Source organism: Balaenoptera physalus (genome assembly GCF_965194825.1).
Source record: "Balaenoptera physalus genome assembly, chromosome: 17".
In the NCBI taxonomy this organism is placed as follows: Eukaryota; Metazoa; Chordata; class Mammalia; order Artiodactyla; family Balaenopteridae; genus Balaenoptera; species Balaenoptera physalus.
Genome location: NC_138895.1, coordinates 78354757 through 78378534, shown reverse-complemented (window position 1 = coordinate 78378534; position 23778 = coordinate 78354757). Strand labels below are relative to the sequence as shown.

The window sequence follows — 23778 nt, the reverse complement described above, 5'->3', positions numbered from 1 at the left end:
CTCTCTTCAAAGTCAGACCTTGTCTTCCTTAGGAAACCGGCCTCGCTCCAGTGTCTGCACCCACCTTCTGCAGGGTTTGCCGCGTTCACTCTGCACAGGAACTTTCATTCCTGCTGGTACAGGAGGAGGTGCTGACTTGGGACCTCTTGCCTCGTCTTCTCTCGTGGCGCAGGCTGAGTGCCCACCCTCTTCTCACCTCCCCGCTGATGCGCTGCTCTGGAGAGTTCAGTTTCTCCACAGCTTTTCAAAGCGCCAGCTCTGCGCCCAGCACGGCGCTGAGAACCGTCCTGTACTTTTCAGGGAAAATGTTTTCTCGGCCAAAACACCTTGTGACTTTTGGAAGAAGCAATTCTGCATCTTCCTTCTTTCTCTTTCTTCCTCTCTTGCTTTTTGCCTCATTTTTCCCAATTATTAAAGGACTGTATTATTTTAAAAATTTAGCTAAGAGAAAAAAGAGAAGAGGGGCCCATGGTTGTACAGCACGTAGACGCCCACGAGGAGTGCCGACCCCCCTCTGGTGCGGGCGTGGAGCCCGATGCCGTCTGTTCAGGAGGTACTGGCTAGGCCCTTCCTCATGCCAGGCCACATCACAGGTGCTGGAACAAAGTGGCCAAAACACGGCCCGGGTCCCTGCTTTCATGAAGCTCACGATGATGAGCAGATAGATGAACAGGTGACGTGTTTTCCAGGGGCGACAGTGCAGTGAAGGAACGAGGGCAGGAAGGCCGGAGTGTGCCCGAGGCTGCTGCTTCTGCTAGGCGGCTGGCTCTGGGAAGTCCTGTTGGACGCGGTGACAATGGAGCAGGAGCCCAAAGGGAGTGAGGGAGGGGCTCCGAGCAGGGCAGTCACGCTGGGGGAGGACCCAGGAGGCCGGGAGGGCACTGGGCATGGGGCGGCAGCTCCAGGCAGGCAGGGTCTGGCCGGGCATGGATGCCCAAGGGGCTGTGCTCAGTGAGGGGACACACAGTGTGGCACGTAGGGTTGTGTGCTGCCCTCTTCACTCATTCACACATAAGCCTTTTCTCGCTTATCGCAGAGCTTGTAGGGCATGAGGGAGGTGCTAAGCGTCCACATCTTACATGACAGGACCCTCTCTGTGTATCTGGGAGGCGGTGCAGCAGAGCAGAGGTGTGCAGACTGGGGCACAAGCGACCCCATCCACATCCCGACTATCCCTTAGCCGCCGTCATCTCCATGCAGGAGATGGGGTCTCGGTGGGAAGCTGCTCTCCCGCGAGAACAGAGCCCAGTAGAGTGCCTGGGTCTGTTAGTGATCTGGTCTGGATTCTGGAACGCTTGAGGTGGGCAGAGCTGTAGAACTCAGAGGCTGACTTAGTGAATAATTTGCACAGTCCTATAGGTTAAGGTTTTCCATTAAGCTCTCTATGCTGCCGATAATTTAGCTGGAAGGTGCGTTAGATACAGCACTTGGGGAAAATGGAGTACCCACCTCGGGATAATGACACTGTGAAGCCAGAGTATTTCTGCCGTGGAGAGCAATTGCAAGCCTGTGCTAACAGATTAACCTGCTGGAGTGTGATCGTTTTGAGCAAAGAAAATGGTCGAGAGCTCTACAGCCAGCCATAAACTGACTGGGGTGGGTAAAGAGTAATAACTTAACCCTGTTGATCTATGGCATGTAATCCCTTTAGTCGCTGCCACACTACAGCAGCTGAGGAAGGTCCCCGGACCTGAGGTCACCCAGACTAACGTCCAGATTTTGCTACTTTCCAGCTGTGTTTGACCTTAGATGAGTCACCAGACGCTAGAGGTTTCATTCAGAGATGCCCAGGCCACAAGATGCTGTGCGCAAATGATTGGGATGAGGCAGGGAGAGTGTCCACTGGGTTTCATGGGGACAGGGAAGGAATTCCATGGTTTGCAGAAACATAAAACAACACAACAAACAGAGTGGGAATCACGTAACAGGTGGAGTGTGGGAAGTGGGAGGAGGGGCTTGCTCTGCAGGAAGCCTCCGTGCCTCCCTCTGGAACGCAGCCCTCCACCACTCCTGGCTCCTCTTTCTCCGGCTGTACGTGAAGCAGGGCCTCTCCGGGGCCGGCAGAGCTGCTCACACAAGCTCGTGAGAACGTAGACTTGTCGTGAGTGAGGCTTTAGACGCCCCGCCTGTTACAGCTGTGCCACCTGGAGGGCCACTCTTCGCAGGACTTCTGTGAACTGGACACTTATCTTTGTCTTCATCACTCTGTCTGCTGAATTAAGCCCAACGGACAGTGTTTGGAAAGTTTATTTTACTCTTATAATTAGCAGTGAGTGAATTTAACTGGTGATTCCGGTGGACAAATCCCTGGAGCTGAAAATTGGGGAAAAAAATGGAGAAAGGATTATGTTAAATAGACTTAATACGTAGAAAAGGTAATATGGGCAAATAAATGTAGCTATTTAGTGGGAGAGACAGATGGTGCTAAGTCTTCTCTTCCCGTGTTAGGTGAGTTGCGGTTCAGGGGCTGCCGCGGGTTGGGTGAGGCAGGGCCCTTCCTGGGAAGCCGCCAGCGTCTTCCTTCGTAAAACCAAGTCTCAGTCTCTCAGCTGGTGAGCGAGGCTCTTCAGCATCTGGTTGTGAACGTCGTTTCCGGCCTCACCCGCCCCTGCTCCCCAGCGCCGCCTCTCCTGTGACTCATGCACTTTGGACAGACACACAGCCCCTGGGGGCCTCCCCTGTGCAGACACACTCGAGGTCTGGGGTCTCTCGCTCAGCTAGGAGCAAAGCCTCAGTGCAGACGAGGGGCCCATAGGAGACTCAGGATGGGGATGCAGGAGTCCTCCGGGCTTTGAGGGGGGCCACGAGAAGCGTGGTGGGAAAGCCTGGAATCGGAGGGCTGTGGAAGCAGCGAAGAGGCGTCTCAGTGGGTAAAGCTGAGGTTGGCTGAGCAGCGTCAGACAGCAAAGGACCGTGTGGAGAGGTGAGGATGGAACCCTGCCCAGTGGGCTTGGTGACTGGGAGGTGGCGGTGGCCCTGGTGGGGCTGTGGGTACACGCCTGCCCTTTGCCGCCTTCCGTCGGCCTGCCACGCCTTTTCCCACCATCTGCAGACAGCGCCTTCCGCGAAGTGGCCCTGGGCCCTGATGGGACAGAGTTAGCGTGTAATCGCCCTTATTTCGAGCACGGTGGCCTCTTGTTGGTTTCTGCCCTTCTTCCACATCTGTGGGCAGTGGCCACGCCTCAGTCGTCCTGGGACCTCCTGGGACGGCTCCTGGGTGTGTGTCCATCCTGCTGCCATGGGAACAGGAGCTGCAGCCTCTGCTCATCAAAGCCCTGGGCCCGGCAGGGATCTCTTTGTCCGGGGCAGCAGTGTCAGCCCTTGTCAGTACTCAGCTATCGAGGCACTAGAGTTGTCCAAAAGGACAGTGAAATCTTAGGCTGGCGACGTCCTCATTTGAGGCTTCATTTCTGATGACGGCAATCACTGTGTGTGAACGACAGTGCCAGGAGTGTATCACAAAGCTCGTGTATTGGTTGATCTCACCCTTTTTTTTTTTATCACCATTGTGTCGTCTGTTTACCTGAAGTGCATCAGCTTGCTTTGCACACCTGAGGTCCTGGGACCTCAGCATAAATCACGCATGCCTCCTGACTTCTTTCTTCATGTAGAATTTACTGACAGCTAAGAGAAGAGCATTTGTTGAGTATTCCTTCCCCCTTTCCCACCCTTCTGTCAGGTACCTTCTTTCAAAGTGAAATAAATCAATATTTACTTCTAAAGTCTTGGTTCACAGTGCATTTTCCCATTTAAATGAAATTGAAACAAACAGTAAAAGAAGAAGAAGAAAAAAAGGCCTCCATCTACTACAGAAAAACAGCTCAGGCTAAAAGGATTAATACTTTCCACTAGGGTATCTCTCTAGCTTCGGGTAAATTCCGTCAGTCCAAGTTAAAGGTTCCTTCCAATCAGTAACTTTGTGTGGAGCCCACCCCAGACGTGCCTCGTCCATTTTCTTCTCTGCGTTAAACGTGACCCCGTCTGACACAGCCCTTCCTGCTGTCGGGGAATGACACAGGCCCAGGGCCGAGGGAGACCCCTGGAAGCCCCATGGGCCATTCCCAGAGACAGCGTGGGGTCGTGGCTTGTTACAGAGGGCCGGGCAGGGAGGAGACCATCCCACGCCAGGCTCCAGCTGGGAAGGGAGTCAGAAGCATCATGAATGGGAGCTCACGGAGGCCACCTGAGCAGACCCACTGCTTCCAGTCTCTCCTGGGGGTCCTGGGAGTCATTGCTCCTTCTGCCCTCTCTGCCTGGAGTCCCGTCCCCCTGCCTCCTCCGGAGGCTGCCCTGGCACTCTGTCAGAGCATGGGTCGGTTCCTGTGTCTGCCCCAGCTAGACTGGCTTTCCACCATGTGCTGCCTGAGCGCCCATCAGGGCACCTGCACCCGGGGGAGCATCGTTGCACAAATACTGGGTTCTTGCTCCGTGCCAGGCATCCGCCCTGCCCACCTGGCTCTGGGGGAAGAGCTGTGCCGGGGCAGTGCCGTCCTAGCCCTCACGGAGCTCAGTCCACTGGGACCTGATAAAATGACAAAGGTTTTGTTGAATGAATGAATAATTGACATGCCACAGTACCTTAAGAAAACGTTGTTCCGTACACGAATGAAGGCACCAAAAGCACGGTGATGTGATTAAGCACCCACTTTGCATACGGAATCTTCTTCAGTTCTCCTAGCCATTCTCTGAAGTGGGCATTTTCGTCCCTATTTTACAGATGAGACACCTGAGAGTCCCAGGGGAAAGTGGGCAAGGCTCACAGCTAACTGCGGGGGAGCTGCTGTGTAAGCCCCGCGAAGTGCAGGACAAAGTTCTTTCCACCTCGCCTTTCGGACCCCCTGGGAAAGGCCGGTCTCTCTGACATCCGTCCCTACATCTGAGGGCTCTTGTTCCCCAGCTCAGCAAGTCCAGGCCCCTTCACTGTCCTCCTGGGCTGGTTTTCTAATCCTTCAGTCATTTTTGCAGCTCTTAGGGTCTCAACACTTTCTAAATCTTTCCCATATTGTTTGTATTATTGCTCTTCTCAAAATCAAAGACAGTTGTAAAACAGACCAGAATGCACAGTCAGGGAGCTGGGGCCTTAGCACCAGCTGGAATTTGGCCTTGTCTGGAATCTGCCTGCTTGGAGCTACAGAGAAAGGCCCGCCCGTAGGAGTGAGAAGGCCCCCTCCACTGACAGAGCCCCGGGGCAGTGAGTGCCCATCAGCAGGCCCCTCCCGTGGCTCCGAGGCACTAGTGTTGGTGGACGACACCTGGGAAAAACCAGGCATGCAAGGGCGTGTACTCCTGCCTGGTGTGATGTTGATCTTCTTCATACACAGAGCTGAGCTCCCAGAGTGTGTGGAGAGACAGATAACCCAGGATAAATTAGTCCCTTTTTCACCACCAAATGGACCAGCTATGAATTTCCAGGAGACCCCGCACCCAACCCTCTACACGGTTGCAGGAAATAACTTCTAGAGTGCCTCGGCAACTCCCACGCCTCTGGGAGGCAGCTTGGCATCACGAGAAGAGCTTGGACTGGGTGTTTGAACTTGGGTTCCACCATTAGCCCCAGCTGGGGCCCCTGACCACGTTGCTTTGCACCGGTGGGCGTCACTCTCCTCACCTATAAACCGGGGGTGAGAGCAAGCGTAGAGCATTGCTGAGATGATCCTGTGCAGGAAGGACCAGCTCCTGGAATGTGCCAGATGCTCCGTAGGCAGTCGCGGTGATTCTCTTGTCCTGCTGGACCTGGAAGCTGGGCCCGTGTGACCTTTCTCTTGCCCTCCCGCAGGTCACGGACGAGGAGCCCAGTTCCAACCGCACGGTCATGATCCAGGAGACCCTCCAGCAGGCCGCCGTGGAGCTGGCCGAGCAGCATCACTTGGTGGTGTCCTCCGACGACGTGGAGGGCATTGAGACGGTGACCGTCTACACGCAGGGCGGGGAGGCCTCCGAGTTCATCGTCTACGTGCAGGAGGCCATGCAGCCCGTGGAGGAGCAGGCAGTGGGGCAGCCGGCCCCGGAGCTCTAGGGGGCACGCGACGTGGGACAGCACCACGCACGGGGCAGGGCTGCCGGCCTCTGCGGAGCCGCCGGGACACGCAGGGCGGGGCGGCCCCAGGGCAGTGCTCTCCGCAGCGCCCTCCTCTGCGCTGTCCACCCTGGCGGCCGTGTGGGGCTCTCCTGGCCCCGCTTTGGGTGGGCGAGGGGTCAGCGTCACCAGCGACACAGGAGTGCTGCCCCCGGCACAGGCACACACACCTTCCCCCGCGTCGTCTGCTTCCAGGAGGACCTGTGCCTCAACTCCCCAGACACGGCCCATACCGCATAGCCCCTTTGCTTCAAGCGTCGAACAGAGACCCCCCAGTCCTCATCAGCATCTTCCCTGAATCACAGCCCAAACCCTTGACCCCCGTCTAGGTGCCGGCTCTTTACCTGGGACTGCTCTGCAGCCTGGTAACCAGGAGACAGCTGTCAGAGAAAGTGACCTTACGGTTTTTGAATCACCTGTGAGAGAAGAGTGGGGAGGGGTTATCCACACAGTTCTACCCTCCTCAAGCATCAAGGGCGCTTATTATCATGTGAAGTAACTATGGTTTGATGGCCCTCCTGCTCCCATCACAGGTGGTGGTCTCAGCTTACTATCTTGGAATTCTTTTGCTTTTAAAATAAATGCACTTTCTCCTATTCACCTCCTACTCTGAGGAGGTGGGGTGGATAGAATAAAAGCATTCTCTGCCTGAGTACTTCTGCTCCTCTGTTAGGTTGGTGGGTTTACCTTTCCCCTTCCCAAATCAGAATCTTGGATCTGGACCCTACCCAGCACCACCTCCTCTGAGACCCAGGGCCACCCCCTCTGAGACCCAGCACCACCCCCTCTGAGACCCAGGACCCACCCCCTCTGAAACCCAGCACCGCCCCCTCTGAGACCCAGCACCGCCCCCTCTGAGACCCAGGACCACCCCCTCTGAGACCCAGCACCACCCCCTCTGAGACCCAGCACCACCCCCTCTGAGACCCAGGACCGCCCCCTCTGAGACCCAGCACCACCCCCTCTGAGACCCAGCACTGCCCCCTCTGAGACCCAGGACCCACCCCCTCTGAGACCCAGCACTGCCCCCTCTGAGACCCAGGACCGCCCACTCTGAGACCCAGCACCGCCCCCTCTGAGACCCAGCACCGCCCCCTCTGAGACCCAAGCGCTTAAAATGTGACAGTGATGCTCGTTCTCCCTCTGAAGCACTAGCCTTGCTTTGGGGCCACTGTTTGAGGTTAACGGTCTTACGCCCCACGTCCTGGCGCCTCGCATTGGGTTTGCTGCAGCCCCTTCCCACCTCGGGAGGAGCAGTAAACCGACAGTCAGGAGCCTTCGTGATGCTCTCTAGTCCGACTGAACTTTTTAGTCCAGGTGCTCGTGATAAATCCCGTACCTTTTGGCGCCTCTGCCGTGTGACAGCTTTGTGGAGGCACTGAGGCGAGTCCTACTGCCCCCGTCCAGCCCCGGGGTCTCCTGACATTGTCACCCAGCATCCAGCTCACTGAGGTCAAGACCTTTTTTCTATCAAATGAAATTTTATTTAATTTATAGTGATTCTAACCAATTGTTTGAATAAACCATCCTTTTAAGTTGTAAATTACCAAGCTATTGCCTCATGGTTTTAGATTTTCACATTTCTAGACTAGACAATGAAATCATCTATATTACATAGGACGGCTCACAAAACTGTTCATCTGAAACAACGTTTTTGATGCTCTTTGGGCACTAAAAACAGCCAAAACTTTTGATTCAGTAACAAATGAAGAAAAAGCTTGAGAATTATTTTTAATCCTACAGTGGTTTGCTGTCCTTTGTTTACAAGGAAGACATTACTGACCCATTTTCAGTAAAGAATGAACTTTGAGTTATTTCTCTAATAAGGGTGGTGGATTTTTACCAGTCTTGGTACAGGTAAATGGTATAACAAAATGATGGATTTTTTTTCTCTTAATGTTTAGAAGCCTGTGTGTCATGTTTGTTTGTTTGTTTCTTGACATATAATTGATCTACGACACTACGTTAGTTCCAGGTACACAACATAGTGATGGGATATTTTTATACATTACAAACTGATAACCACAGTAAGTCTAGTTACTGTCTGTCATCATACAAAGTTATTACACAGTTATTGACTATATTTCCCCATCCGGTACATTTCATCCCCATGACTCATTTGTTTTGTAACTGGAGGTTTGTACCTCTAAATCTCCCTCACATATTTCACTTATCCCTCCAACCCCTCTCCCCTCTGCAACCACCTGTTTGTTTTCTGTATCTGTGAGTCCGTTTCTGTTTTGTTACGTTTGTTCATTTGTTTTGTTTTTTGGAGTCCACATATAAGTGAAATCATATGGTATATGTCTTTATCTAACTTATTGCACTTAGCATAATACCCTCTAAGTCCATCCATGTTGTCACAAATGGCTAGATTCCATTCTTTTTTATGGCTGAGTAATGTTCTATTGTGTAGATATACCACATATTCTTTACCCATTCATCTGTTCATAGGCACTTAGGTTGCTTTCATATCTTGGCTATTGAAAATAATGCTGCAGTGAACATAGGGGTACATATATCTTTTTGAATTAGTGTTTTTGTTTTTGTTCTGAAAAAATACCCACATGTGGAATTGCTGATTGTATGGTAGTTCTACTTTTAATTTTTTGAGGAACCGGCATACTGTTTTCCATAGTGGCTGCACCAATTTGCATTCTCACCAGCAGTGCACAAGGGATCCCTTTTCTCCACATCCTCACCAACACTTGTTATTTGCTGTTTTTTTTGATAACAGCCATTCTGACAGGAGTGAAGTGATATCTCATTGTGGTTTTCTTTTGCATTTCCCTGATGATTAGTGATAGTGAGCATCTTTTCATGTGTTTGTTGGCCATCTGTATGTCTTATTTGGAACAATTTCTATTCAGGTCTTCAGCCCATTTTTTAATTGGGTTGTTTATTTATTTTTGATGTTGAGTTGTATGAGTTGTTTGGATATTTTGGATATTAACCCCTTATCTGATATATTGTTTGCAGATATTTTCTCCCATTCAGTAGGTGGCCTTTTCATTTTGTTGATGACTTCCTTTATGGTGCAAAAGCTTTTTAGTTGGATGTATTCTCATGTGTTTATTTTTGCATTTGTTTCCCTTGTCTGAGAAGACATATTAAAAAAAAAATATTGCTCTGACTGGTGTCAGAGAGCATACTGCTTATGTTTTCTTCTAGGGGTTTTATGTTTTCAGGTCTTAGATTTAAGTCTTTAATCTTGAGTTTATTTTTGTATATGGTGTGAGAAAATGTTCTAATTTTATTCTTCTACATGTAGCTGTCCAGTTTTCTCAGCTGGAGGTTTCGTTTATTTATTGGAGAAATTTCTTTCCCCCATTGCATATTCTTGCCTCCTTTGTTGTAGATTAATTGACCATCCGTGTAAGTTGGGTTTATTTCTGGGTTCTCTCTTCTGTGTCATTGATCTACGTATGTGTTTTTGTGCCAGTACCATACTGTTTTGATCACTGTGGCTTTGTAGTGTAGTTTGAAACCAGGGAGTGTGATACCTCCAGCTTTGTTGTTCTTTCTCAAGAGTGTTTTGGCTCTTTGGGGTCTTTTGTGTTTCCATAAAAATTTTAGGATTATTTATTCTAGTTCTGTGAAAATGCCATTGGTATTTTGGTGGGGACTGTATTGAATCTGTAGATTGCCTTGGGTAGTATGATCATTTTAACAATATTAATTCTTCCAATCCATGAACATGGTATATCTTTCCATCTGTTTGTGCTGTCTTCAGAGTCTTAGAGTTTTCCAAATACAGGTCTTTTACCTCCTGGGTTAGATTTATTCCTAAGTATTTTATTCTTTTTAATGTAATTATAAGTGGGATTGTTTCATTAATTTTGCTTTCTGATAGTTCATTGTTAGTGTATAGATATGCAACAGATTTCTGTATATTAATTTTCTATCCTGCAACTTTACTCAATTCATTTATTAGTTCTAACAGATTTTTGGTGGCACCTTTAAGGTTTTCTATATATAGTGTCATGTCATCTTCAAACAGTGACAGTTTTACTTCTTTCTTTCCAATTTGGATTCCTTTTATTTCTTTTTCTTGTCTGATTGCTATTGCTGGGGACTTCTAATACTATGTTGAATAAAAGTGGCAAGAGTGGGCATTCTTGTCTTTTCCTGATCGTAGAGGAAATGCTTTCAGCCTTTCACTATTGAATATGACGTTAGCTATGGGATTTTCATTTGTGGCTTTTATTATGTTGAGGTGTGCTCCCTCTATACCGACTTTGTTGAGAGTCTTCATCATAAATATATATTGAATTCTGCCAAAAGCCTTTTCTGCATCTATTGAGATGATCATATGATTTTTATTTTTCAATTTGTTAATGTGGTGTATCACATTGATTGATTTGGAGATATTGGACTATGCTTGCATCCCTGGAATAAATCCCACTTGATCATGGTGTATGATCCTTTTAATGTATTGTTGAATTTGGTTTGATAATATTTAGTTGAGGATTTTTGCATCTAAGTTCATCAGTGATATTATTCTGTAATTTTCTTTTTGTGTGGTGTCTATGTCTGGTTCTGGTATTGATGATGCTGGCCTCGTAGACTGAGTTCAGTAATGTTCCTTTCTGTTTAAGTTTTTGGAATAGTTTGAGAAAGATAGGTGTTAACTCCTCTCTAAATGTTTGGTTGAATTCACCTGTGAAACTATCTGGTCCGGGATTTTTGTTTGTTGGGAGTTTTTATGACAGATTCAATTTTATTACTGGTAATTTGTTCATATTTTTTATTTCTTCCTGATTCAGTCTCAGGAGATTGTACGTTTCTAGGAACTTATCCATTCCTTCTAGGTTGCACATTTTTGGGGTGTATAGTCATTTTGGGGTTCATAGTCATTTCTTGTGATCCTTTGTATTTGTGCGGTGTCAGTTGTAACTTCTCACTGAGGTCAAAGTTTGTTTTCTCCGAGAACCCTTTCTTCAAATGAAATCTCATGCAGGTGTATAAGCAGATGTACAAACAGGTAAAGTGGTAACTGTTCTGGATGAAGAGGGTGGAGTCCATAGCCCCATGCACTTGGCCTTCATTGTCACCACCCTCTCACCCCAGCCAGGTCTGAGGGGACCTCCTGGGGGAAGCTTAAAAGCTGCTGCTCTAATACAAGGAGGGGAGTGGCTGCTTTCCCTAAGCCAGGAAGGCAAGAAGTGCCTCTGGAACTCAGGAAGCAAGGACACTTCCCACTCAGGATAAGTTAGGGAAAGCTTCGTGGTGGAGGTGGCCTGTGATTGGGGCTTTGTAAACTAGATAGACTTTGCACTTGCAGGGAGTGGAGTCGAAGGAGAGGGAGGGGATTCCAAAAAAGAGTAACAGTGGCGCTAACCCCTGGGGGTGGGACAGCATGGAGGATGAATGGTGAGCCATGAGCATTTCCGTTAGGCTGGTGGGTCCTCTAAGGGGAAAGACAGAAGGGTCAGCCAGAAGCCAGAACCTAGAGGAACAGGTTGGATATTGGAGATGATGGATATTGATTTTATTCAATAAACGTAACTCAATAAAATTAAATGGGGACACAGTGGCCATTTAATAGACCCAGGGTGCAAAGGTCAGAGTGGTATTCCAGAGACACTAATCCTGCCCAAGTATCCGTGTAAGTTCTGTTGAGATGGTTGAGCATCCAGGTCAGAGACAGAGAGTCTGGGCTCGTATCTAGTTCTGTCACTTTTCTGAGTGACCATGGCATGTTCTATGCCTGTCTGAGTTTTAGTTTACGGATCTCTGAAAGGGGTCTGATGATAATTGCTAACTCCTAAGATTACTGAGAGCATTAACTGAACAAAGCGCTAGAAGCCATTAGCAGATCACCTGGCCCACACTCTGTAATTATCCATTATTATTTGTGCTCCTAGTCAAGGGGCCCACAAATATGAACATCCCTCAAACGACACACTCAAAATGGTCATGATCTCGTGGGAAAGATGCAACATGAACGCACAAAAGGAAAAGTCTAATTGCATGTGCTTGGTGTAAGCCGTGGGGTGAGGCTGGAGGGAGGAGCCTGCCCATCCCAGGTCCCCTGGCACGAGGCCTTGGACCAGAACTGGTGGGGTCATGTGACGTGGAGGGGCAGGTGCCCAGCCGCTCAGCAGGAGCTCTCGGCTGTCTGCACGAACGACCACAGAACTCAGAGTCTGGGTGCCTTCAGGGCTGGGTCAGTCCTGCATGCCGCTACCCTCGAAAGCTGGTTATTTCTGAGGGTCCCATTCAACGTGTGCTTTCTTTGCCTCCTCAGTGACCCTGAAATCATTAAAAGATCTTATTCTTCTAATTTATAAAACCCCCCGAAGAATGGTAACTGTGCTGGGCTGCTGTTCAGTGCGCATGTGCCGGGCATCTGCTGGGTCATGTGCAGTCCTGGGCACTTATCAACACGGATAGAAGGGACAAGTGACTTTAAATGGTCATGGGGGCCTTGTGCTTGGGAGGCAAGGTGGGCTTCGGTTTGAATCCTGCTTCCCCATTTATGATTCCCTGTGATGTTGGTTAACCTTTATGAATATCAGTTTCATCATCTACACAATGGGATAAATGATTTCGCCCCATTTGCCTAGTTCGTTTTAAGGGTTAACCCTGACAGCGTACATCAGAGCATCCGGCACATTGTGTTACACGTCGTAGGAACACAATAAATATTTGTTCTGCTTCCTGTTGTTCACGGTGGTTTCCTGGTATTGTTCACGGTGGTTTCCTGGTAAAGCCCCGGGCAAGTGGCAGAGGGCAGGGTGAACAGGGATGTGTCATTTGCTTGCCTGTGAGCAGGGTGGGGCTCCCGTGTCTGGCCGTTGTTTACTAACCCGGTAACATCGTCGTTCATCTGCCTCTCTTGGGCCTGCCACAGCCTCGTGGGCACCCACTCGCCCCTGATTCAGCAAAGGCGAATCGACTGCCTGCAGCGGCCCGGCGCTGGCCGTGAAGCTGTGGGAACACAGCTTCGCAGCGACACGTGGTCCCGGGCTCAAGGAAGTCCCCACCAGGTCCGCGGGCAGAGGCGCGAACAAGGGATGGGATGCTGCAGGGACCCAGGGGGACGCTGGTGTGGCTCCAAGGGGTACACAGAGGGCCTCGCTGCCGCCTCAGCCGAGCCCCGGCTCCAGGCAGAGAAGGGGCATCAAGACACCAGGCCTGACCAAACACGACCTGCCCAGAAATGGCGAGTCACAGAGGCCCAAGGGCCAGTGCAGACGGGCCGGACACCGATTCCCACACCAAGCCTCGGGGCAGCTTCCCAATCACCCTTATCTGACCAAGAGGGAATGTGTCCTGGGGTCGAGAAGCTTGCCCACAGGCCATAGCTTGCAAGAGGGGAAGCCAGAAATGGGGAGGGGCTGCCTGCTTCAGACCCCGCCCCCAGCCAGCCGGATCCCCGGATCCCCGAGCGGGGGCATCTGGCCTGGAGAGAAGGCCCTGGGCGGGCAGGGCGCCTGCTGGCGAGACCTAAGGCCGCACAGAAGGAGGTGGGGGAGGAGGTGGGAGGAAAGAACGGAGAGACTTTCGCCATTTGATGCCATTCACCGTATTCTGCTGTGTCAGTAGACTGCTTCTCTCCATCTGTGTCATTACATCGTCTGGCCCTTGTCCCCCCGGCAGGGTTGTCCCTGGAGAGCGATTGCTCTCAGAGAACCACCTATCTTGACACAGCAGACCATTTATTTTAGCACAGCTCTCCGCCCCCTGTCCCGGAAACACAGAAAGGTGGACCCTTGTCTGTATTACAGGATCCCCGTGGAGTCGGGCGGGGCAGGGAGGGGGCGTGGTTCTGTCGCATCCTTTCCTGGGCAGCTACTGCTGAGCCGGGAGCTGGGTTTCTGAGCCCCACAGGACATTCAAGCCGTTAGCTCCCGATCACTGCTTTACTTAGACACCTTCGGGCCCACCTTGTATTTTGTGCCAGGAGAGGTGAAAGTTTGTGCCGAAAGGCGGAGTGGGCTCCTGCCTTCCTGCTTTATAACGTGTGATGAGTACCTGCCGTGTGCCAGGCACCACACTAGGCTACTCTTGTGCCTCATCCGCGTCCAGTCTTCGTGCTGACTCTGTGTCAAGGGTGTGGATGTCCTTGTGTAGCCCTCACGGCAACCAGAGAGTTGGATGCTATCTAGAGTTTTACTGATGGAGAATATTAGCACAGAGAGATTAAGAAACTTGCTCAAGGTCACACAGGAAGTAGTGAGCCAGAATTTGAGCCCAAGCAAGATTTACACTCACAACCAAAGCGTCCTCTGCCAACTCCTGTCTCTCTTCCACAGCTGAGAAAACGGAGACTCGATAAGCAACCTGCCTGGGGTGACACTTGAAACCAGAGAGGGATGTGTCTGGGACTAGAATCTAGTGTGAGAGGCCCGTCTCATCAGCTGCTTTCTCTACCCCCCATGCCACAACACCTCCCCTGTTATCTTTCTTCCCTGACACCAGAAAGCAGAGCAAGCACAGAATGTCGGGGGCAAGGTCACATTCCAGGGGCAGGGAGGGGTTCGAGGCTCAATGCCTAGGTCTGCTACATGGAGCAAAAGCCCAGGGCCCCTCTGGTTGGAAGGCCAGAGCAAGTGAGAGCAGGAGCCAGCAGAAGGCAGGAGACCCAGGGCCAGGCAGGAGATGGGGTGCAGCCAGGACGGGCCTGTGATGCGGGGGGGCTGGGGAGGATGCCGAGGGCAGTGCTGGACGACCGGCCTTTGAAGACCCCTGACTCTGTTCCCTAGGCACCCCTTCAGCCAGAGTCACGTGCCGGCAGCCCCAATACCAGCCCTGCTTCCGGATGGCCTTTCCTCCCTCCTGGGCTGCCATCTGTTAACGCAGGGGGTGAAGGCTGGGCTCTGAATAAGGAGCCCAGCCCAGGCAAGAAAGACCTGACTCCACCTCTTGGCATTTGTGTCACTTTGGGAAGTTAGGTTACGTCACCTCACCATTGCACTAATGCGGATGATAAAATAATCGCTGCGAGGGGTTAACGACTTTCTGTGTCGGGGCCTTTGCATGTGTCCTTAGGACAGTGCTGGGAGGTGTGGGTGTTCTTGCCCCAATGTACAGATGAAGATCAACTAGCCCCACAGGTAGTGAGGTCCACCAGGGTAATGTCTGTGAGGTGCTTGACACAGTGTCAGGCAGAGAAGGACGGCTCTGGCCCCTCAAGACAGTGCCTAGTAAGGAGGCCGTGATGTTCCAACATGGCCGTGGCTGTGCAGCCCCAAGTCTGAACTGCGTTAGTTGCTCTGAGTCTCGCGTGTTTTGAGGAGACAGTGACTTATTTTATAACCTGTATCCACAGGGCCAATTTAGCAAATTAATTTTTCTTGTAATAAGTATTTAAAATTCATTAGCTGTTGTCACTGATGATTTTCTCCCTATTCTTCGGTTCCATCTTTCAAGGCTGGAGAGAAAGGACTGTTTGATTCCAGATCCATCACGCCACCAGCCCCTTTTACAATTTCAAAGTGAACCGTCCATCCTGCCCTTGGATGAAATCCAGGTCCGCATGCCTCTCCCCCCAGTGGTAATAGTTGTAAGTCATAGTAGGAAGTCTTTGGGAATCCATTAAGTGGACTAATACTTTGGAAGAGGAAAGAATAAACAAAACGTATTCTGAAGGGAGGACTTAATTTACCGTGCATCACAAAATTTTCTAAGTAAATTATTTTCAAGTCAACTTGGCCCTTCTCTTAGCCATGACAGGGACACGTTTGGGTTTGATTTTAAAAATTCTAATCTATCACTGTCACCATTCCTGCTGCAATTTAAGGCTTCGGGGGTTTGTGGTAGATAACAGTTGTTACACTTCCGGCAGGCTAAGAAGGCAGTGACGGTTTGGTACTATCACAAAACAGACAAAAGGGAAGGGCAGGTAGGTGTAGACAGAAGAAGGCGTGTCAGGCCAGAGTCGCCTGTGGTATTTGCTGCCCCCCCCCCGGTACTCAGCATTGGTAGTTCCATTCTGCACCTCTTTTTGGACCATCCCAAAAGCAGACCTGCGGGTGATGGAGAGATGCAAACTGGGGAGTCACCCGTAGCCTCGGGTGATGGAGAGATGCCCTAGACAGGAGCCCCCCCCTCAGGGAGCTTGTGATGGACCAGGAGAAACTAATAAGGGAACCACAACTGGCCACCTACCTGTGGTGGGTACTTAGGTCACATGCATCCTGCCCGGGTACCTAGATGGAAATTAGCCTTGAAAGACAGCTTCTGCCAGGCCTGGAGGGAGGCATGCTCACCTGGTTTCTGTGCCTTGTAGGTCACAATGCATTGACTGTGATAATCAGTAGAGTCGGCCCCATCCAGGGGTCTCTGTAAACCTGTCACCTGGCGTTCTGTGAAGTGTGGGTACGCTGTGAACAGCTGAACCTTTGTTACGTCTGAGGTCAGACTCCCGGGTTGGAGCCAGGGCTTCACTGCTTACTAGCTGGTACATCACACATTCTCTCTGAGCCTCAGTTTTTCCATCTCTAAAATGAAGATCACAATAGCACCTTGCTCATCGAGTCATTGTGAGGCTTAGAGAAGACGATACCTGTGCGTTTCCTGGCACAGCACAAGCATCCAACCTGGGTTAATTATTACCATCCCCTCAATTATTGTCATCATTTTCTTCTGTCGTAACTGTGTTGAATGCATGAATGGCAGAGTGGCTGGAGGATGGATTACCACTAAAGGAGCCCCAGAGGCTGGGCGAAGCTACAGGTGACTCCCCAGTTGGCAATAATCAAAAAGGACAGCAGAGTCTATGAACCAGGCACAGGGTGCCAGAGCTAAAGGAACTTGAGGGAGACAGCAGCCCCACTTTACAGGTGAGCAAACTGAGGCCCAGAGAGGGAAAGGGACTCATCGCATTGCGCAGAACAAGTGGGCATGGAAAGCGCTCCTAGGCTCCACTGGTGATGCAAGCATCCTAACGGTGCTGAGATACCCTCCCCGCTGCTGGGGAGGCTTTCCCTGTGGCTCTGCCCCCCCCCCGGGGGCAGCCTTCATCCTTTGATGCTGTTGACCTCACCACCCGGACCTTCTGTGAGGAGGGGGCAGGGGGGTCATGGCCAGTTCCCCCACCGCAAGGACAAGCCCCTGCCCGTGCGGGGAGTACTCAGTCACTCTGCATACATCACCTCCTAATCCCCGCAGGTGACCTGGGCTGCCCGTTTCACAGAGGTAGAATCGTGGGTCCCAGAGGTCACGGGGCACTGAGAGGAGCACGTGCCTTTGCCGGAGGTCAGAGCCTGTGGGTGGCCCGCGGGGATTTGAACGCAGGCACGCCCAGCTACAGAGCCCTTTGCTTCCAGCTCTCCTGCACCCCCTCATGGTCTGTGTGCATCTCGGTTGCACCAAAGCCTGTGGAATCTCTTTGTAACCTGCAAGTACAGGGCAGTGTGGGACTGAACCCTAGTCCAGAGCAGGTTTTTAGCTAGAACAACAGAGAGATGGAGCCGTGGGAATCACACACCAGCAGGGGGAGCTAGGAGCCTCCAGGACGACCAAGCCACTGACCCGGCCTTGGTGCTGGCGGATAGTGGGTTCCACGGATCAGGACTGCCCTGGAGAGCAGAGGGGGGCGACCCTCCTCTGCTTCTCTGGCAGCTCCAGTTCACCCGGAAGCCTGGAACCGGGGCTCCAGTTCACCTGGAAGAAACAGACTTGGGACTCAGGGGAACCTGTGTTTGTGCCTGGGCTCTGCTAGCTGGACGCCCTGGGATACTTCCCTTTCTGTGTCTGAGCCTCAGTATCTTCATCTGAAAAATGGGACGATGACACTTGTGTTCGTCACTCCTGTGTGGCTGGAGATCAGGCCTGGTCCCTGCCTAGCGCCTCACCGGACTCGGAGCAGGTGCTCCGTCATTCCCGCCTGTGTGTCACCTCAGCTCAGCCTGACGGGACGGATGGAGCACTGCGCTGGGAGCCGGGAGCCTTGGGCCCTTTCCCCATCTCTGGGTGACCTTGGAGGGCTCTTCTGCTGTCTGGGCCTCAGTTCCCTACCATACAGTGGGGGATTGGGGCTGGAGGACCTGTGAGGGCCCACCCCGGGGTAGGAAGGCGTCACTCGGTGCGGAGGAGCTAGCATCAGGCAGCAGTGTGGGGCAAGGCTCTGTCCTCGGCTCACGGCTCCACGGCCTCTGCGGCCCCTCCGCCTCCCTGAGCTTCCGTGAGCTCCTCCGTGAGTGGGGACGTCCCGCCCATCTGTAGTGTCAGCGCCAGGATTACCCGTGGCAATGTTCTAAACGCCGTCGTCTGATTTCCTTGGCATGTAGCCTGCCCTCTTCTGCCCGGGCTTGGCAAACATTTCTTGTAAAGAGCCAGACAGATATTTGAGGCCTTGTGGGCCATCCAGTCTCTGTTGCAACTATTCAACTCTGCCAACTGTCACCTGAGAGCAGCCATAGATAGCACAGAAACGATAAGTGTGTCTGTGTTCCAATAAAACTTTATTTACAAAAGTAGGTGGCGGGCCAGATTGGGCCCACGGACCATTGTTTACTGACTCCTGTCCTAGGTGCCTGGGTCTACAGGGCCAGCTTCTTAGGAACGGCAAAGGCATTTGTGTTAATTTTGATTTCCAGCAACCAAGTACTTTTACACTCATACCCAAATTTAACTTTCATGACTATCATGTCATTTTAAAGAGGCATAAACTGGAGTCACTAGTTGAAGATTACAGCCCTTTATGGAGTGGATGGAGGGGAGCTGGAAGGGTTTGTCACGATCCGAGTCTGCCACTAGTTCCTCGTGTGACCCCGAGGATACCCCTTCTCCCTGGGCCTCGATTTCCTGCTTGGGGTAAGGGGTTGGGGGCAGTGGGCATCTGAGTCATCCTGTTGTCCCCTTTCTGTTCTGACAGGGAAACAACTGCGTCCGATCAGCTTTAGCGGCTCCTAATTCTTTTAATGTTGCTCCGTGGAAAATGAGACGTTCTTATAAGGGGAAGATCCTTTAATTAAATTGCTGGGAAATTAGAAGGATTGAGCGATCGAGAACAGAGGGTGATGCAGAGGCCAGGGCGCTCTCTGCGGATTAATTAAGATGCTGCTCTGCTCCCTGTCGTCCAAGATCACGGACACCCGAGGCCTGACCCGCAGGAACATTTAGCAAACCCTTCGGTGGGGATCAGTCCCCCTCTGAGTCCCTTTCCTGTCCCCCCACTCCCAGCTGCCCTCCTGCTACTGCCACACCAACAGCTGACGGACGGTCCCAGGACGGGCCAAGCTTAATTAAGATGGATGATCTTTGTTGAGTTTAGAAAGGCAATGAATGCTTTCTGCCTCAGCCAGCGCTAGGGGGTCCGTGTGGTCTGGGGGCTCCTCCCGGAGAGGCTGGGGAAGCGTCCTCCCCAAATACAGGCTCTCTGTTGCTAATCCTGAGCTCTGTCGTCTGACCCCTCCCCCAGCCTCTAATGCATCCACCCTACCCACAGCCCCCATCAGAGTGGGATGTGCATTTTGACCCGGGCTTTGGGGTCCCAGTAAACCAGGAGTGTGTTCTTCGTGGCCCTGAATCTTCCCCACCCTCCAAGGCCTTTTTCCTCCTGGAAGCCTTTCCTGCCTCTGGTCCCCTGATGGCACCTTGACCACGTCTGCGCCAGCACCACGTCAGCTCAGCATGGAGCCCCTTGGTGTTTTCCTCTCTTCACCTGCTGTGATCGCCTCCTGCGGGTGAGAAGTCAGCTTCCCCTCGGTTGTGGATGAAATAGTCTAATTAGCGTTTTCCCCCGGATGTGGATGAAATAGTCTAATTAGCGTTTTCCCCATGGAGTCTCGCACAGTCAATCCAACTTTGTTTTCTTTTTAAAACGTGTTTACCGAGAGCTCATCCTGCCCTGAGACCCGGGCGTGCAGAGGTGAACGTGAGTTCACCCAAGCCCCACCCAGTCTCCCCATCTGGTGAAGCAGGCCACTGCGCAATGGCAATGTCAAGTGATGGAGGTGTTTCCAAGGGCTGTGGAGACATCGCAGAGGGAGCCCCAACCCGCCTTGGAGGGCCAGGCTTCCTCGGGGTGCCGGACGTTCTGCAGCCAAATCCTTGAAGCTGTCCAGGCTTTAGCCAGATGGAGGGCCTGACGGGCGCCAAGGCCAGTGAGAACATGGCCGGGGGGGACACAGGGAAGGGAGGAATCAACAGATACCTGTGGATGAAAGAAAGAAGTCAGACAAGGGAAGGCATGTAGAGAAAGAAGAAAAGGAAGATGGGGGTGTGGAGCATGTGAACATCTGCAGGCCCCTGGGGCTTAGTGTCTCCCCCATGGATCAAGTAGCAGCTGGTGTGGCCCTAGTCTCTGCCCCTTCCCTCCCCTCAACCCCCAAACCTCCACGCCCCCGGGCACTCCCCCTCCTCAGCCAAGGCTCGAGAGGACCTGCACGGAGAACTACGGAGCCGGCCCTGAGGACTAGTCCCCAGTTACCAACCACTTGTTACCCTCCAGGCCAGACCCGGCTCCAGGCCAGTATGTAAGTCGACTTGGTCATCAAGCAGGCTGTTCATTCCCATTACAGAACTTCCGTGTTTGTTTCGTGTTAAGACTTTTTCAGTGAAGGAAGTGGGGAAGCTGTGCATTGATTTGTAATGTCTGTATTGTAGCACGAGCTCCTGGCGGATTGCAGGTTCAGGCAGCGTTGCCATAGAGAGCAAGTTGTATGTTTCCATTCAACCTGACTTTCAGCCTAGCTGTGCCTCGGTCATCTCACCCCCGCACCTTTGCTCACACCGTTCCCTCTTCCTGGAACCCTCTTACTACTCTCCTCTCTCCTGCCCATTCTTCAGTTGCCAATTTATTTTTTTATTTTTATTGTTTTTGGCTGTGCCGCGCAGCGTGGGGAATCTTACTTCCCCGACCAGGGATGGAACCTGTGCCCACCGGCAGTGGAAGCGTGGAGTCTTAACCATTAGATCACCAGGGAAGTCCCTTCAGTTCCCAGTTTAGATCCCTGTGAGTTCCCAGAGAAGCACCCCTCCTCCTACGAGGGACTCATCACAATGGACTATAATGGCCTTTTCCTAAATATTCGTTAATGTTTAATTTCGCAAGTAATCCAAGAAAACATTCTCATTGTAAACAATTTAGACCTTACAGATAAAGCTGGAGTTTCTCTTCCAGAGCAGCTCTTGTCTCCTCCCAAGATGCAACTGCTCGGTGTGGTTTGCTGTCTATTATTTGTTGATTCATTTAATTAATATTTATGGAGGACCTACTATGTGCCTGGCATTCCTCTAAGAGCTTATATTCTAGTCGAGGGAGTGAAACTGTAAGTGAGCTTGCAGATGAGATTAAAATTCATTAGAGGATGATGAGTGCTCTTTAGAAAACTGGAGCGGGGCAGGGGAGGGAAGCCGCTGGGGAGGAAGTGTTATCTTAGACCAGGACTCCTTCCATGAGAGACATCGCAGCAGCAGCCTGCGAGAAGCGAGGGTGTGGGCCGGCAGACACCTGGGGAAGGTGTGCCCGGTAGCAGAAGGCAGGTGCGGGCTCTGCGGACTCACCTGGTCCAGGGGCAGCAGGAGGCACTGTGGCCAAGTGTACTGCGTGGGGAGGGCCTGGGAGGCCTCGGGGTTGGGGAGGAGTGGGCGAGAACATAGGGGGCCTTGCGGGCCACGGAAAAGACTTTGTGTCTTGTTCTCTGTGAGCTGGGAAGCTGCTGGAGCGTTGGGAATGAGGAGGGCATGAGCCAACTCATGTTTTAAAAGGACTGCTGGGCGGCTGTGTGCAGAATAGACCCCTTTCAATGCATTTTATGTCTATATGTAATATATATACATATACCATACATAAAAATGTATATGTTATATATATACACACACACACACATACATTTGTATCTTTCTCCTTTAGCAAACATAAGCACCGTCACTCTGTATGTGTTGCTCTGCAAACTGCCTTTACTCGTCCACGTGTGTGGAGAACTAGAGAACTTTCTGCATCTCACACTTGGATCTACCTCATTCCTAAAAGGTGGCCCGGTCTTCCATGTTCTGGCTCCTTAGAGCATATTTAGCATTCCCCTCTTGATGGATATTAGGTTGTTTCATTTTCTTTCACTCTTACAATCCGTGGGTCTCCCCCTCGACAGGGCCTTCCTTGCCAGTGGAGGGAAGTAGGAAATGGCACCGAACCGACTGGCTGCCTCGTGTCCGTTCTGCAGTAGAACTGGACCCAGTGATGGTTTTCACATGGGCATGCAGGGAATCAGGGTAGCTGTACGCACACAGCTCAGTTATTCTCGACCCAAAGGACCCCTGAAATCCAATCCAATCCAAGACTAGATCGTTGTTCGGTGATGAGGACTGGAAGAACGTCACAATGGATGGGGTGGAGAGGGGGCTTTGGAAGGTTTCCAGACCAAGCCCACATTTCCCATACAAGGAAACAGACGCCGGGGAGGTATGTCTTGCCCAGGGCAACCCATGAGTTAGGGCAGAACCAGATCCGGAAACCGAGTCTCTGCTTCCCCCTGGTCACAGCTCCGTCGGCCACTCCATCCAGTCAGTACACAAGGCGGGGGCCCTATGTGATCCCTGGGATCTGTTCCCTTTAATCCATTCAGATGTTTTTTGCCCAACCTTTGGTATTCTTCTCACATGCATGAGTTGATCAGAATACTCAAGGGGGTTGAATTCATTTTTTATCGCTGCCGTAACAAATTACCACAAGCTTAGCAGCTTACACAATGCAAATTTATTGTCTTCCTGTTCTGAAAGTTAGAAGTTCAACATAGGTCTCCATGGGCGAAGACCAAGGTGTCGGCAGGCCGTGTTCCCTCTGGAGACTCTACTCTGGCTCTGTTCTAGAATCCTCTGGATTCTGGAGGAGGTGGAGAATCCATTTTCTGCTCACTCGGATTCTGCAGAATTCACTTCCTTCTGAGGTCCCCGTTTCCTTGCTGGCTGTGACCCGTTGGCCGTTTCCATCCTCTGGGGCCTGCCCATGGTCCTTCTCATGGTCCCCCTCCTCTGTCCTCAGAGGTAGCAGTGGTGGGTTGAGGCCTCTCACACTTCAGATCTCTCTTCCTCATCTCATGTCTCTGCCCCAGCTGGGGTCAGATAATCCAGGTCCATCCCCTATTTTTAGGTCGACTGATGAGCAGCCTTAATTCCCCTTTGCCGTTTAAAGTGACGTGTTCACAGGGTCCGGGCATTAGGATGTGGACATCTTTGGAGGCTGTTCTGCTGACCGCAGGGCTCTCTGCAGATCTCTGGGCATCTCTGTGTGCAGCTTTCTCCTCTCGCTAGTGCTCTGTCCTGTGAACGCTCTCTGTATCCTCAGCTCCCTCTTCTCAGCTCAGGGAGTCTCTTCGGTTCGGCTGAGGTTGTCCCTTGCTTCTGTGGCCTGGAAACACTTTGAAGGCAGTAAAGGAGCAATTGTAGGCTCACTTTGGCTGACGTGGGAGCAGCAGGGGGGGACACAAGCATTTGACGTGAGACAGTTCTGACCTCCCTCCCTAGTGGGAGAGTGTGACAGCCTCTTGGGGCCATTCGGCTAAATGGAGATGATATTGAAGCCGAATCCGGCCTCTGTACCCCGACACTGAATTAAATCTTGGAGACAGAGTTTTGGGTGAAGTAGGAATGTGTGGATGTGTGAAGGCAGTTTGCAGTTTATTGCTTTGCCAGGCACAGCGGGCTAATGCCCTCAAAACCGTGTGGCCCAACCTGGAGGGGGCAGTGAGGAGTGTTATAGCAACGGCCCAAAGAGGGTGTGATCAGCTCGTGGACATTCTTCTGATTGG

At 51.5% G+C, this 23778-nt stretch overlaps 1 protein-coding gene and 2 long non-coding RNA genes across 7 annotated transcripts in view; 2 read left to right on the top strand and 1 right to left on the bottom strand.

Annotated features, from left to right (window-relative positions):
• Positions 1-6728, top strand: part of ZFAT (zinc finger and AT-hook domain containing) — a 178968-nt gene extending 172240 nt beyond the window's left edge. For all 5 annotated transcript variants that reach the window (XM_082433776.1, XM_082433773.1, XM_082433772.1 and 2 more), the window contains one exon: positions 5777-6728. In XM_082433776.1, the coding sequence (XP_082289902.1) occupies positions 5777-6016 (240 nt within the window). In that variant the 3' untranslated portion in view covers positions 6017-6728. The remainder of the gene's footprint in view (positions 1-5776) is intronic.
• Positions 6729-6732: 4 nt separating this feature from the next.
• On the bottom strand, positions 6733-12759 carry LOC309646991. The gene is made up of 2 exons (XR_014255719.1): positions 6882-12759; positions 6733-6814 (listed from the first exon to the last, which is right to left on the bottom strand). It is a non-coding gene; the product is annotated as an uncharacterized lncRNA (long non-coding RNA).
• A 358-nt stretch (positions 12760-13117) lies between these two features.
• Positions 13118-23778, top strand: part of LOC309646985 — a 74135-nt gene continuing 63474 nt past the window's right edge. Inside the window, exons 1-2 of the long non-coding RNA XR_014255712.1 lie at positions 13118-13623; positions 15455-23645. This is a non-coding gene — a long non-coding RNA (uncharacterized lncRNA). The remainder of the gene's footprint in view (positions 13624-15454; positions 23646-23778) is intronic.